Below are 16,012 nucleotides of genomic sequence, written 5' to 3' on the forward strand. Positions count from 1 at the left end.
CTAGATACCTCTTCTTTTTTAGGAATTTTTTCAAAAACTTAGCATACACAGGAACCTATTGCAACGCCTCAGTCAAAGGAATTTTAATCTCCAATTTCTTGAAGACTTCTTTGAAACACCCTAATTGTTTCTCTTTTTCCTTTCTAGAAAACACCTTACGATAAGGAAGACTCTTTTCTATTTTTTTCTCTATTTTTCTCTCGCCCTCTTCTTTTTCTTTTCATTCCTTATTCTCTTTCTTCTTATCTTTCTTCTTATCAGCCTTACTTTTTCTCTCTTCTTCCCTCTCATCACTTATGCTCACAATAGCATTACACTCTTCTTTAGGGTTAACCTCAATATTATCCCCAAACTGCTTTTCACATTTATCCTCCAACTTCTTAGTCAGTTGGCCAACCTGTATCTTCAAATTCCTTATGGCAGCTTTAGTGCTTTTATGGTTGGAGATAGTCACCTGCATAAACTGTTGGAGGGTTTCTTCAAGCTTTGTAGTTATTTCAAATAAAGAGGGTTGTTGTTGCCACTGTTGCTATGGTGGTCTATTGAATTGTCCAACAGCTTGCTCAGATTGACCTTGACCCATGCTTGGGTGAGGTTTCCATCCTTGGTTGAAATTACCTTGACGGAATTGATTACCCATATAGTTGACTTCTTCTTGGGTATTCTCAACTGGCATTGCACATTGACCATTAATATGATCACCACCACGTAATTCACAAAGTTTATGTTGAACCTGTGAAACATTTTACAGCTCCTTTGGCAATTGAGAGAGTTTCTTCGTCAAATTCTCCAATGTTGAGTAATGATCTTATTCTGTGCTAGCAGAGCATCATGAGATTGTAGTTGTAGCACTCCCTTCTGTTGAGGTAGAGCTCCTCTTTCACTGTGCATCACATTGTCATTGGTAACCATATTCTCAATCAACTCATAGGCTTCCTCTAGAGTCTTGCATCTGATATTACCTCTAGCTGAGGCATCCAACATCAACTTAGTCTGCGAGCCAAGTCCTCCAAGGAAAAGAATGACTACTGTTGCTTCATCAAAGCCATGTGTGGATGCCTTTCTCAGCAAGCCTTTATATTTATCTCACGCTTGACCTAATGTCTCCTTCATGCCCTACTTGAAAGAAGAAATTTCCTGTTTACCTTTATTTACCTTTGATTGTGGGAAGTATTTCTTCAAAAACTTTGCTACCACAGTTTCCCACTTAGTAAAGTTGTTTTCTAGAAAAGAGTTCAACCATAATTTAGCATTGCCTCCTAATGAGAAAGGAAACAAGGTAAGCCATATAGCTTCATCTGGCACGCCATAGATCTTTATTGTGTTGCAAATCTCGTTGAACGTGGTCAAATGCTCATATAGACTTTCATGTGACAGTCCATTAAATTGGTTGCTTTTTACCTATTGAATCAATGTAGGCTTCATCTCCATATTTACAGCATTGACCATCGGCCTTGCAATGTTACTAAAATGATGAGGGCAATGACTATTGCATAATCTACCAGGGTACATCTACAATTTTGTTCTTCATCCATATTCTCTATATCTTGGTTAGATCCTTGAGGTGAAGGCTGTAACAGAATCTCAGGAGAAGGAAAAAGTTATTTGGACGTCTGATTCTCCTCCTTCTTCTACTTTCGTCCAGTCCTCCAAGAAGAGGTTTAAAAATTTTCTTGCTTCTAGTTCGAATTGTACCCTACATATACTAGAGAACAAAACACTAGAAAGCACAAAATTAGCCCTAAAAAACGAAATAAAAACAAAACAAAAATTAAAACAACAAAATCAAGTCTAATTGGTTAAGAATCACACAAATAGAATAGTTAAACCACGAGTCCTCGGCAACGGCACCAAAAACTTGTTAAAATATCGGCAAGTGTACCGAATCGTATAAAGTAATAATAATAGTAAGACCAATATCGTTTCCCAAGAGACTCACGGAACTAAACAGTTGTGATATTTCTTAACTAATCAAGACATTGATGAACGAATTTTAGGTGTTTAGATGCAAAAACAATAAAAGTAAATATGCATGCAATTTGATCAATTGAACAGAAACACAAAGGTGAATGAATGATATTAAAAATATGAGATGAATATGTTGTTGGGGTTTAGACTTCACCTAATTCACTCTCATGTATATACGAATTCTACTTTTTCATTAATGTTAATATTACTTTCTAATTTACTTAAAATCTGATGTCTGGGCAAAGAAACTCTATCCTTAATTACTAGGTTACAATGTCTTGTCCCCATAGCAATTAATTCTGCATTACATACGCACAGAAGCTTAAGATAACCAAAACTCATATCCCTATGTCTAGGCGATACTGCTTTTGGGAGCAATTCCCGAGGTCTAGATTCCTCCGTATGTGTCCATATCACAAAAACCAATAATCATGTCATGAATGAGTTAAACACAACAATGCATAGAGTATAGAGGAAAAATCCTAACAATTAATGAATGAAGCATATATCAATAAAGAGAATTAATTCAATACATAAGAGTTCACAAGGTTACATCATTTCCCAACAACAAATAGAATTTAGTTCACCATTGTCATGGTGAAACTAGATGTACAATGGAAAAAGAATGGAAGATAAACCCTAAAAACCGAAAAGGAGTGCTCCAGCATCCAATTCTACCTCTAGAGGGTCGAAAAGTTTGAATTTCCACTTCTTTTGTCCAAAGATACAACCTCTAGGGTGTCTGGGTCTTAAATACATCATAAAAATAATAGAAAACAGGTCCAAGCCCACGTCGTTGGCGCTCAGCGCCCCTACTTAGGGTGCTCAATGTAAGACCTGTGTAAAATAAAAATATACTTTTATTTTACTATAATTTCTGAAGTTTTTATGCGTTTTGGCTTTTTATATTTATGATAAGAAAGGAAACATAGTTTAATACTTAGTTTTGGATGTATGTAACATTGTGTTTCCTCTTTTTTGCATGATTTGAAGTTGTGAACGTGACAGTAGTTGACAAAAGGTGCTGCAAGATTTTCTATGATTTTTTTTGTTTTGTTGTGCTTGGTTTTGGAGAGATTGTAGAGTTATTAAGTAAAAGAAACCTATGGTTAGGTTTAGTAGGGGCATATTAAACGTGAGTTGTGACTTAGATGAGAACCCTACCATTTTTCTTATATAAACTCTAATCTATGTGAGAGAATGGGGGAATATACAGATACTATACTAAATCATAGATTGGAAGTGTAGTTTTGAATTGTGGGAAGCACTGTTGCTACGCAAGGAAAGAAAGCCATCTTTGGTCTTTGCTTTGAACCTCAAGGGGTTGTGGAAACTCACTGGAACTAGAGGTAAGGGGGGAAACTAGGGTTTATATAATTGTATGCATGATTGGGTAGTTAAAAATTAGACTATATATGTATGTTTGATGGTGTATGTATATTGTATGATGAGTAGAAGGTAAGGAGAGCTAGATCTGTTTCTATAGACTGTAGAAGTATTAAACTATGTTTGAGATCTGTTATATTCTGCTCTTTAATGCAAATCTGGGAATTTGGGGATGAAAGTAGGTGTTTATGGGTTTATGGAAAAAACCTGGTGCGATTCTGCAGAATACTGCAGAAACGCGCGCTCGTCCAAACGGTGCTCGACCAAATAGTGGTCGGCCAATTTCGGAACGTTCGGTATTTGTTGTGAGCGTTCGCCGAATCGGCCGAATTGGAACGTTCGTTCGTATAGTGCTCGACCAAGGTGAGCCAGTTTTGGAACGTTCGGTCTTGATCAGTGATAATAATCGTTCGGTCTTGTATGCTCCAGTAACGAGCGCTAGCGTTCGTTCTGGGCTTGTTTCGGTGAGCGTTCGGTTTTGATGCTTTAGTGATTTAAGCGTTCGAACTACATTTGATATTTTTAGGTTTGAATCCTGAACGTTCAATTTTTGGGTATAAGTGAGTGTTCGGTTTTAAGTTGATTATTCTTAAGTTTTGAATCTTGAACGATCGGCTTTAGGGTATTAGTGATTAATGAGCGTTAGTTTCTGCTGATCGGTTAAGTCTTGATTTTAGCACCGTTCGGGTAGCTGTTGATATATGTCGTTCGGTTAGGGCTTATTTTAGTATCGTTCGGTTGAAACCTGAATTGATGGTGTCCGGATTAATAGTGTTTATTTTGAGTGTTCGGTATTAGTGAGTATAAGCATTCGTAGTTCTATCAAGAATCAAAATGTTCGCCCAAATGGTGTCCAGATTAATAGTGTTTATTTTGAGTGTTCGCTATTAGTGAGTATAAGCGTTCGTTCTTAACTTGGAATTCTTGGGTAGCAATCTTGAGCGTTCGGCCTTAAGTTGGTATTCTTAGGTTTGAATCTTGAGCGTTCGGCGTTAAGTTGGTATTCTTAGGTTGAATCTTGAGCGTTCGGCCTTAAGTTGGTATTCTTAGGTTTGAATCTTGAGCGTTCGGCCTTAAGTTGGTTTTCTTAGGTTTGAATCTTGAACGTTCGGCCTTAGTTTAATTGTGATTGTGAGCGTCCGTTCTTGATGTTGTTAATCCTCAGGAGGTACTCGTCTCAGGTAGTGTCCGAACTAGGTTTAATCTTTGAGCGTTCGTCCGAATAGTGCTCGGTTTTAACGTTCGGCCTGATAGTGTTGAGTCTAGTAAGGTGTTCGGTCTTAGCGTTCGTCTGAATGGTATGTGGTGCTCGGTTTGTAGCGTTCGGCCTGATTATGCTTGAGCTTATAGCGTCCGTCCAAGTGGAATTCGGTGAATAGTATTCGACCAAATAGCGTTTGGTAAATAGTGTCCGTCCAAATAACGTTTGGCGATAATATATGAATCCGTAATTTTCTTTGGGAGTATTTTAAAACAATTATTGAGAATTGTTGGTTATTTTCTTGATCTAATATCAGTTTATTTATACATGTTATTGAGAATATGTATGATTTCATGATTGAGCACATTTATTCTGTTGGAGGTGGTACATATATGTTATTTACTTGTAACTTCGTCTGTCTTTTGAGCATTTTTGCTAGTCTCGCCCAATGACTTCGGCTCGTGTTGAGTATAATGCATCGTTACACGTAGTATCGATGTTTTTACTCGTTAGTCCTTGAGGAGTCGGGGAGATAGGTCTGAAGTCGCGATGGAAGACGACTCGGGTCGCCTGTTATTGAGAACAGGTTATGACGACGAATTACAAGTAAACGACATTGTTTATGAAGGACTAGTCTGCAATGTCATGTGTGTCGATTTATATTAAATCATGGAAATTGTTATAGTTTATATGAAATGGGTTTATGATGTGATACTTCTGGTTACTCACCCTTGCATGTTATGGTTGTGGTTTCCACCTGCGATGATCGTACTTGTACGGGAGTAGATGGTATTGCAGATAATGTTGGATTGGAATAGCTCTTCGAGAGAGACGGGAAATAAAACTTGTTGGGATTTTTATAATGTTTTCTTATTTATGTTCATTTGATTTTGTTATTTTAAGAAACAATTAAGATTTGGTTTGTTGTAATGTATGAACTTATGATGTATGTATGGTTTGTTTATGTGTGGTATATTTAAAAGAAAAAAAAAATAAACACTTTCATAAGATTCATGTTTCAAGATTATTATTATTATTATTATATCCTTTAAGGGGTGTTACACTCAAGCGTGCTTGTGAGAGACTGACGCTTAGCGCCCCTTAGAGGGCGCCCAAGCGTGGAACAACACTGGAAAACTGGCGCTCAGCGCCCCAAAAAGGGCGCTCAGGCGTGACTGCGAGGCTTCAGCGTTGAGGGCCTTCAGAAAGGGCAGTCAGGCATCAATGCGAGCCTCAAGCGCTGAGGGCCCCTGAAAAGGGTGCTCAGACGTCCTACAATCTCCCTTTCTGATGCTTTTTCAGTCCTTCTTCAGTTTCAACTCCTTGGTCCTTCAACTCCTCTTCCAAATCATCCAAATTTCCTACAAAATCAAAGGAATGAGTGATAAAATCCTCAATTATAACCTCAACTCTTTTATTCACTAAAATAAGCTAAAAACAAGAGAACTAACAAGTTTCTAAGTAAAAAAGGGTTCATTTATTATCAAAATTGAATCCCAAATAATGGTGAAATCAACCGTTATCACTAATCAATCACTCTCCAACAAGAAGTGTTAGTGGAAAAACAACACAAGAAGCATGGAGCAAAAGAAAGCCAGGTATTTCTCATCTTAGAGTCTTTGGAAGCATAGCTCATGCACATATACCAAATGAGAAATGAAGTAAGCTTCATGAAAAAAGTGAAAAATACATCTTCATTGGTTACAAAGCCAACTCCAAAGGGTACAAACTCTACAATCCTGATACAAGGAAAACAATCATCAATCGAAATGTAGTGTTTGATGAAGAAGGAGAATGGGATTGGTCAACAAACTATAAGGACCATACCTTCTTCTCGTGCGTTGAAGATGATGATATGGAACAACAAAAACAACTACATGAGGCACCTGTTACTGCACCTGCTTCATCAAATACAACCCAAGAAGATGAAAGCTCAAGTGAAAGAACTTCACGTTTTCGAAGTCTCCAAGAAATCTATAAGGTAACTGAAAATCTAGACAATGTTACCTTATTTTGTATATTTATAGACTATGAGCCCATGAACTTCCAAGAAGCAATTGAAAAGAAGAGTTGGAGAAATACGACGGATGAATAGATCGAGGAAATAAAGAAGAATGATACATGGGAGCTAGCTTAGCTTCCAAAAGGGCACAAAGCAATTGGTGTCAAGTAGGTCTAAAAAGCAAAGAAGGACTCTAAAGGAGAAGTTCAAAGATACAAAGCAAGATTGGTGGCGAAAGGCTACAATCAAAGGGCTAGCATTGACTATGATGAGGTATTTGCTCCAGTTGCTCGACTAGAAACTGTTAGACTTATTATATCATTAACAGCACAAAATAATTGGAAGATACATCAAATGGATGTCAAATCCTCCTTCTTAAATGGAGTTCTTGAAGAATAAGTCTATATTGAGCAACCATAAGGATATGAAGTCAAATGTGAAGAAGATAAAGTCTTGAAATTAAAGAAGGCTCTTTATGGATTGAAACAAGCCCCGAGAGCTTGGAATGTTCGGATTGACAAGTACTTCAAATAAGTGAATTTCATAAGTGTCCATATGAGAATGCACTCTATATCAATTGTAAAGATATTTTGATTGTATGCTTGTATGTCGATGACTTAATCTTTATAGGGAACAATTCAAGCAGGTTTGAAGAATTCAAGAAGGATATGACAATGGAATTTGAAATGACTGACATGGGGCTTATGGCATATTACCTCGGAATTGAAGTAAAGCAAGGAAATGAAGGAATTTTTATTACTTAAGAAAGTTATGCCAAAGACGTCCTCAATAAGTTCAAGATGGATGATGTTAATCCAGTTGGTACTCCTATGGAATGCGACATTAAGTTGAGTATGGATGAAGAGGGAGCAAAAGTGGATCCAACCCTCTATAAAAGTCTTGTTGGAAGTTTGCGTTGTCTAACTTGTACAAGACCAGACATTCTCTATGCCATTGGAGTCGTGAGTCGGTACATGGAAGCTCCAACAACTATCACTTTAAGTCTGCGAAGAGGATTCTTCGATATATCAAAGGTACGACAAGCTTTGGCCTATACTACTCCATTTCTAGCGATTACAAGCTTGTTGGATATAGTGATAGCGATTGGAGTGGAGATATGGATGACCGAAAGAGCATAAGTGGATTTGTGTTCTACATGGGAGACACAACCTTTACCTGGATGTCCAAGAAGCATCCTACTGTCACTCTGTCTACATGTGAAGCAGAATATGTAGCTGCAACTTCATGTGTTTTCCATGATGTTTGGCTACGAAACCTATTGAAGGAGTTAAGCTTGCCATAAGTGGAGCCAACAAAGACTTTCGTGGACAACAAGTCAGCAATAGCATTAGCAAAAAACTCAGTGTTCCATGATGAAGTAAGCACATCCACACTCGTTACCATTACATTAGAGAATACATCAACAACAAGGATGTGCAAATGGAATACGTCAAGACGCATGATCAGGTAGCAGATATCCTCACCAAACCGTTGAAGAAAGAAGTCTTTATGAAGTTGAGAAGTTTGCTTGGAGTACAAAATCAAGTTTAAGAGGGGATGATGAAATATAAATTGATTTTGTGTTTTGGACCTAAAAGATAAAAGCCCAATATTAGAAAAGGCCCAAATAGAATTCTAGAAAATTTCATCTAGAAGGATTTTAGAATGATCAACAAAAATATCTAGGGATACTTATTTATAAGATGTATTTAGATAAGTTTAGAATTATAGGAATGTTTTAGAAAGTTCTAGAGAATGAATTATAGCTCTTAGATGACTGTTGTAGTGGCAAGATCCTAACCATTGGTGATGCAACATGCCTAGGGTTGGAACTCGCAGGTAGAAACTCCAAACAGCAAGCAATGATGGTGCAGCGGAATGAACGAATATGAGTGTTGTTTTGGTGTGTTTTAATGGAAGGAGTGTGTGTGGAGACCTCACTGCTCAAAAAGCCTTTCTTCTATGGAAGGAAGCTAGAAGAAAAGGTAGAGAAAGTGAAAGAGAAAGAGTGTTCAAGAGCATATAGGGCTGAAATCAAATTTTGTAGCATTTCACTATAGCTCAAAAGTGAAGAATTACAAATGAGAGGCCCTCTTATTTATAGGTGAAGAGGGGCCTCACTTCTGGCATAATTTCCCTCCAAAAATCAAATACAAGTTGAGCTTGGGCGCCAAGTTAGCTGGGACACGCTTCCGACTCCAAGCATACAAGGAAAACATGTAAAATTCAAAAATCTGATACGCAATGGCTGGGCCAGGCAAGTTTTTGGCTGGGCCATTTCAGAATCCGGAAGGCAAAACGCTTTGTATTTCCAATCCGGAAGCAACTCCATTTTCTCCCCTTTTTAGCTCCTTTGCTTTCCTTGGCTTATTTAGCTTCTTGGATGGCTCAACCATGGTCTCCAAGCTTTATTTAGACCCTACAAAATAACATATGAACATATTAAAAGATAATCCTTCTAAGACTTAGAGAAAGAAAATCAAGAAAGCCTTTAAAAGTTCTTCTTCAAATCCATTTTCATAGCCTTAGCTTGAGTTGCTACTTCTTTGAATGGCTTCCCTAGTTAGGTTTCCATCAATTGGTTACGGAGGTGCCACTAGTATAAATAAGAGATGGTAGTATCATTTGTAAGCAAGTCAAAAATATTAGAAACATTCAATACAAAAGGCCTTTTCTTCTCTAAAATCTTCCAACCTCTCCCAATCTTAAACACTTCCTTCAAGCCTGTAAAATTTCCTCCCAACAAACAGTGTCTGACCAGTTTCCAAACTTTAAATTTCATCCATAAGAAATTCTTAGTAGCAATTCAATCTCACTGTACGGCCACTTGCATTTTCCTGTTCCAGCATCTATTCTAGCATTCTAAAACAATTTAGAAACAAATCACTGCTTCCAAACAGCACCAACATTCGAGCGTTTAAAACACAGCTCCTGGACCAGCTTCCAGAATTTTTTTTTCAGGGATTAAATACACTTAAACAACCAAAGGAAAAATTCTCCCAGCTTTTAATGTCACTCCCGTGAACATTGCTGCTACCATACTAATTCTATGAACCAGTTTTAATACACAATTATGCACTTAAGCTCCCTCAACCAGCACATTTATTCAGACCAAACAGCCACTTAACCTCTGCCTAATCAATCTAAAACAATCCATACACACCACGCATGTATCAAGCATCATGATCAGATTTTAAGTACCACATAAAACTAACCAGAATTCTAAAAATATAGCATGCATTTAGCTATCACAACTACCACTATAGACTAGCTTTATATAGCACTTGATATCATTGCCTCCAATCAGTTTTAATGATAATACCAACTGTTTTTAATTAGCCAAAACATCTAGCATCAAACCAATTTTGATTCAGCTTTACAAACAAAATTTCAGAACCAAAATACAGCAGCTCACGTTAAATTCAGTGTGACTTTCAATTCATAAATATGGATAAGTTTTAGTGAATATTACCTAGGATTCAACCAGTTAAACCAATATGTGAACCAGTATTTGCCCCATCAATTACTGTACATTTTCACAATTTTTAAAGCTTAAACAGAACTTTCTAATCAGACCCAAAAGAAACTCTGCACCAGAAACCCAGACAACAAGTTTCAATCCAAAACTGGTTTTTAACATCTAAAACCTTCAATGCACTAAATCTAAAATTAGATAAATAGCCTTTGCATTCCAATTCCAGTCACAAGCTATCATTTAAATTAATTTCCTGAACTTAAACATCATATAACACATCAAATTACAAGGCTTTGACTAAACGTGACCACACAATAACACTAATAATCTGCCCTCAAAAAGTGTACCTTTGCTTCTGAACCAAACAGCAAGCCTTTCCAGCCTCCCTTCAACAACACAACCAAACAAAGGGAACATGAAATTTTAATTCCTAAAACTAAATCCAACTTTAGTACCTGGATTTTTACTAACAGCACCTTAACATAAGCGAAATATATTTAATCCAATAAAACAGTGCTCACAAACAATAATTAACTAACGAACATCCAAAAGCCATCAGAAAATTCACGTTCATACATGGAATCAGTGTAACCTTGTTGCAAATTCAAAACACTAAGGTTTAGCACCCCTTATCTCGATTCTAGAACAGAAAACCTTCACTCTCGATGCCCCTAGTCCACGGCCACCTCTCTTGTTCTCACTTTCTCAACGCACAGAAAATTGCTAAGTTAATTCTCAAATTCTAACCGTCTCACCCTTGTTATTTCACGTGCCCTTAAAACAAACTCAATTAAATAAATAATAATCTGACCCACACCACACAGACCATAACAATTTCAACGATAAATATGTCATTTAATAAAATAATTAAAATAGTAAAATCACATATGCACTTAACAGGAATTAAACACGAATTGAACACTTGATCATTACTACAACAAAGAACTATTACCAGTAGAACTACACACCACTTGTGTCAAACATCTTTTTCTTCTTATTTAATATTTTCTTCACACCCAACTATACATTAAATTAATTTATTTTTTCTGAATGTTACAACGTCAGACTTCTCCCATGGCTGATGTCTTTTGACATCTATTTTCAATTTTAACATCAATTTAATGTCTGCAGCTAAGATGTTAGAATATTTTCTAATGTTAATTATCGAAAATAACATACATTAAAAATGTTTTTGTGATAATGAAGGAACGAATCACTTCTTGAACAAAAGGTATTTAAGTTCTTGGGAGACTTGTGTATAAATTCATATTAATTATGATTGATATTATCTAAATTTTATTGAAATACTTATCTAATATTATACTTAATTTCTCGTAAGTAATATTTTATATTTCATTTTTCAAATGTTTTGTTTAGATAAAATAGTTTAAAATTTCATAAATTTTAGTTTTCTTATTTAGATAAAGTATTTCAGTTATCACTATCAAAAAATTATTTAAATAAATGATTGTTAAAATTAAAAATATTAATATCGATAATATTTTGTAATTGATCTTAATTAATGTTTTTTTTAAGTTCTTTATTTCTTTTTTATATTTGTGAAACTTTTTTTCAGTTTAGAGTAAGTGAGATTATTTTCGTTATAAAATACTAGATTGGACATACTTGAATAAGATAGTACTAGGTCGAGTTAGAACCGTGTAAAGTGAGATTATGTTATCTTAGGTTATTGTCAAACTAAGTTGATCCAAATCGAGTTAGACTAGGTTGAGGTTAACATTAATAATCATCGGTAATTACTTGTAGATTATGTTCGTCGATAATTTTTTCTAACAAGAAAATTATCGATGGATTTTAGTCCATCGGTAATCCATCGAAAAAAGTCAAATGTCGACAAATTTTTTATGTTATCAATTATATTTATCTGCTAGTAATACAATTTTTTTTTACTAATTTGATCAAGACCAGATTTAGCTTAGCCCGATCAAGACCAAGTGAAATCAAGTTAAGTCGAGACTTAGTTTGGACCTAAGTTAAATTGACCTAAGCTAGCCAAGTGGAGCCAAGTCTTCCGAAACTAAATTAAGTTAAGTTAGAGAAGGTCCACATTCATTCAAGTTGAGACCAACCCACGTTCAACTAAGTTGGGTTTGAATGAAGTGGATCCTAGTTTGATCAAAGACTAGGTTAGGCCTAGCTTAAACAAGACCAAGTGAAGCCAGGCTTAGGTTAAGTTGAGTTAGTCCTGTTCCAAGTCCAGTTGGTCCTAAGCTAAATCAAGTTGAGTAGACTTAGGTTCAAGTCAAATCGAACCGATGGAATCACATTTAATTAAGTTGGACTATGTCCATATTAAATCAAGACTAGTAAGATCTAATTTGAGCATATAGGTCGAGTTATATTAGGTGAGACCAAACAAATAAAGTTAGACTTGGCCAAGTTAAACTTAGTAATCAAGTCAAGTTCGTCAAAGCCTGCATTGAAACCATTCCAAATTAATAATAATACAAAAACTTCTTTGATCACCAATGAATAATAAGTTTGCTTAAGAGACAAAAATTAACCCTAGCTTAATAAAAGGAAAAGAAACCTAGACTAAATCCATAATATATATAATAAATTGTGCATACATAAATAAAAAATACAAAAGGATGAAGTCTACATCTAACAAATGTGTTGGAATACTTTTTATTTTCTTTACCTTTCCCCTGTTTAAGGATAAAAGCTTATATAAGTGTGTTATAATAAAAGGAAAGTGACATCTAAGATGTTAAGTGAGTATACCAATGATTCTTTTTTAATATAAAAAGCAGAGTAGTTGGAGATAAGGTAGATTTTTTAGTTGTTTATGCAATGGCAATTTAATATTTTCAAAAAAAATTCATCCTATAATTGATCAGAAAAAGCCAAGCCTGCTAAAATATTATTACAGAAGGAATGGAGGACAACCATTTTTTTATACATCAAACCTGCAACCCCAGATCATTTAAAAAAAGTAACAACAAAGGGTCAAATACGAGAAATTAAATATGAAATTTTTTAGCTTTGGGGCAAAACCATGTGCTATTGTGATTTGGTGTGCTTACTGTTCTCAATGTGTTTTAAACTTTCCCCTGTATGCTTTTCTTCTGGCATTCAATGTCAGTGTTTGACTCATCTTCTTCAAGGTAATATTCCTCCTTGCTCAACGAAACATACTCCACATTTTCACCATATATTCTAACCAAAACCAAGTAGAAAGACATCGCGAAAATGGTAATTCCAATCAATAGCCAACTGAATTGAATGTTCACCAGAGCAACAGCACGATGACGGGCCTTATCATCACTGCATGTGACCTTATATTCTTTGAGGTGCGTGACGCACCCTTTGGATTGAAACCCTGGTGTATAAAGCAGAATCCCTGTGACTATAAGCCACACACCGAGGAAAACTATGTTCACAGAACGAACAAAGCTGACCAAGAAGCTCTTAGGGTAGCCAATTCCCATGAGGGTTGTGATAATAGAAACAAGAATCAGAAGTTGCAAGAAGTAGTGGTATTGGTTTTCTGGTCCAATGTGATTTGCGGAGTGAAAGTGGATGAGGAGGTATTCTTGTGCAAAAGCTAAGGCTCCTAAGAGATGAGTTAACTCATGTTGAGGTTTGGAGCATTTTGCATCAAGAATTAGGGCAAAGAAGGCATACACCAAGAAGGACATGGCCATGGAGGAGTGTTCAAAGTTGTGGAGATGGTTGGTGGGAATGGTTCCATCAGGGCCAAATGGTTGGTGATGAGCTGGTGAAATGAAGAGCTCCAAGGAGATGAAGGTTGTGCTGCTTGCCATGACAAAGTAGAGCTCCAAATATCTTGACTTTGTGGAGGGAAACCATAGGGTTGATGTGAAGGACTTGGAACAAAGTGCATGGAGCTTCACGTTGTTGAACAAGTGCCACAAACCAACTACAACAAAGCCAAAGCCAAAAACTTGATGTCCCTCCAACATAGTGTCTGTTAGGTCAACACAAAACATAAAATTTATTACAGATAACAAATTATAATTAATTTCTAAATTAATAATTAAAATAGTTTTTATAATCATCACTGACAACATATTTTTTATCACTAAAATGGGTTATTATTTAAAAAAATTCTTATAGTTTTAGTAAGAAAAATAATATCTTTTTTATATTAATGATTTAAATTATTCATCATTGAAAAAAATATTACATTTACCACAACCAAAATTGATATAAGAAAAATAATGTATTATTAATTTTACTAATGTTACTTTGAGAGTAAAAGTACTTTTAACTAACTTTATTGTCACTGCAATTGAAACATACTTACTTGGTTGGAGTTTTAATTAGCTGATGTTGTTGCAGCAAGCAACTGAAGGAAAATGAAATGAAGTAGTGAGTTCACATTCTAAGAAATCAAACTAAATAATTAACAAGCACTAACACAATTATGAGATGAACCTTTATAGAGAGCTCTTATTGTGAAGGGTACACAACCTAAAACCTCCTTGCTCAAGGCAAAAGGTTGGTGTGGTGAGTGTCTTATAAGGCAAAAGGGTTGGCCTTTACGCCAAGCAAGAGTTCTATAGGGCCAACTAAAAGTAGGGTTGTTAAATTGCTTATACATTAATATAATTATGATAATATAAACAACTATACCATTATGAAAAGTGCGGGGTGTTAGAAAGTGTTTTTCCTTAATTTAAATGTTAATTGCACCATTCTCAAAGTTGGAGTTGTTAACTAAGGTGCTTTTCCATTAATAATATCTTTAAAAAAATTTCAGGCTTTGCACGTGGGAAAATTTCTTCCTAATTTAACTACAAATATTTGTTTTACATATATTATTTTTTTACTTGTTATTTTTTTCTCTTTTCCTTCTTTTCTGTTGATGTATTTGTAATCTATGTGCTATCAACCGATCTCTTAATATTTTACATTTTTTAGTTATATATTACCTTAAGTCATTAACACTATTTAAAATTTCCATAACTGTTTTAAATATAATTTTGTTTAATATTTTAATTGTAATTCAAGAGTAGATTATGTATTTATTATTATTATATTTAGAGCAGAAGATAAAACTAATAATAAATTTATGATAAGGAAATGACTATTTATTATAGAAACAAATAATTTATTTTTTAAAAGAAAACAGATAATTTCCTTATAAGTACAAAATAATGGTTACAGTAATATGATTTTATTTTCACGTCCCATTAATGTCTGTGCTGATTCACCACAGTACTTTCATAAATGCGCCGTGCCACGTGTTCTGAGCGTTTGGAAATCCACCAACGAGCCGTGCATGTGCGCCACTTGTCAAAATGGAAACTTCTGAAGTCAGTAGTGGGGTGCAGGTGTCGACGAGAGGGACGCTCGTCCGTCTGACAGTGGGATTTGAACAAAACTGAATTTTCTGGAAAATCTCCCACTCCCTCTCACGCGCACCTTCTCCCCTTCCAAACTCAGAACCTCCATTTCTCCTCCTTCTCTCTTGAACCCTTCTCCTTCTCTCTTCTGCAACTTACCACCATTATCTCCGTTCACGTTTCAACATCGTAGGAACGTTCCCTGCACCGCGAGCTTCATTTCAAACCGAACAACTTCCAGTTCTGGTAAGTGTCACTTGGGCGATCGTTTCTAGAGTTCCTGTAAACTGTTTTCAGCTGCATCCAACGGTGTAGGCTAAGCCTTCCTTTTTCTTTTGGTTAGTTTAGTTGGAAAGCTTAAGAGTAACGTTGAGAGAGAGCTTCTTTTAGATGAGTCAAGATCCACTCCTTTAGGACGTTCGCTACTGAATCCGGGTAAGGGAAGCTTATTGTGATTTAATTTATATTGTGTGTTGTATGCATGTTCGGTATGGATTGTATGCATGAATTGTATGCTGATGTATTAGTTATGAACGATCGCTGTTACACTGAATGAATGTGGTATGTATTGGTTGATTCGTATGCTGATGGTTGCTTGGTGCGAATGATTAATGAGAATCTTATAAAGTATGTAATTTGATATTTTT

General features: G+C 35.6%; 1 protein-coding gene across 1 annotated transcript; it reads right to left on the reverse strand.

Annotated features, from left to right (window-relative positions):
* Nucleotides 1–12,889: 12,889 nt before the first annotated feature.
* LOC108337793 (uncharacterized) lies at nucleotides 12,890–14,500 on the reverse strand. The gene is made up of 3 exons (XM_017574388.2): nucleotides 14,455–14,500; nucleotides 14,324–14,365; nucleotides 12,890–13,984 (listed from the first exon to the last, which is right to left on the reverse strand). Exon 3 carries the CDS (start codon nucleotides 13,977–13,979, stop codon nucleotides 13,095–13,097), a length of 885 nt encoding a protein of 294 aa, XP_017429877.1. The 5' UTR covers nucleotides 13,980–13,984; nucleotides 14,324–14,365; nucleotides 14,455–14,500; the 3' UTR covers nucleotides 12,890–13,094.
* Between the last annotated feature and the right edge of the window lie 1,512 nt (nucleotides 14,501–16,012).

Source organism: Vigna angularis, chromosome 9 (assembly GCF_016808095.1).
Source record: "Vigna angularis cultivar LongXiaoDou No.4 chromosome 9, ASM1680809v1, whole genome shotgun sequence".
NCBI classification, from domain to species: Eukaryota; Viridiplantae; Streptophyta; class Magnoliopsida; order Fabales; family Fabaceae; genus Vigna; species Vigna angularis.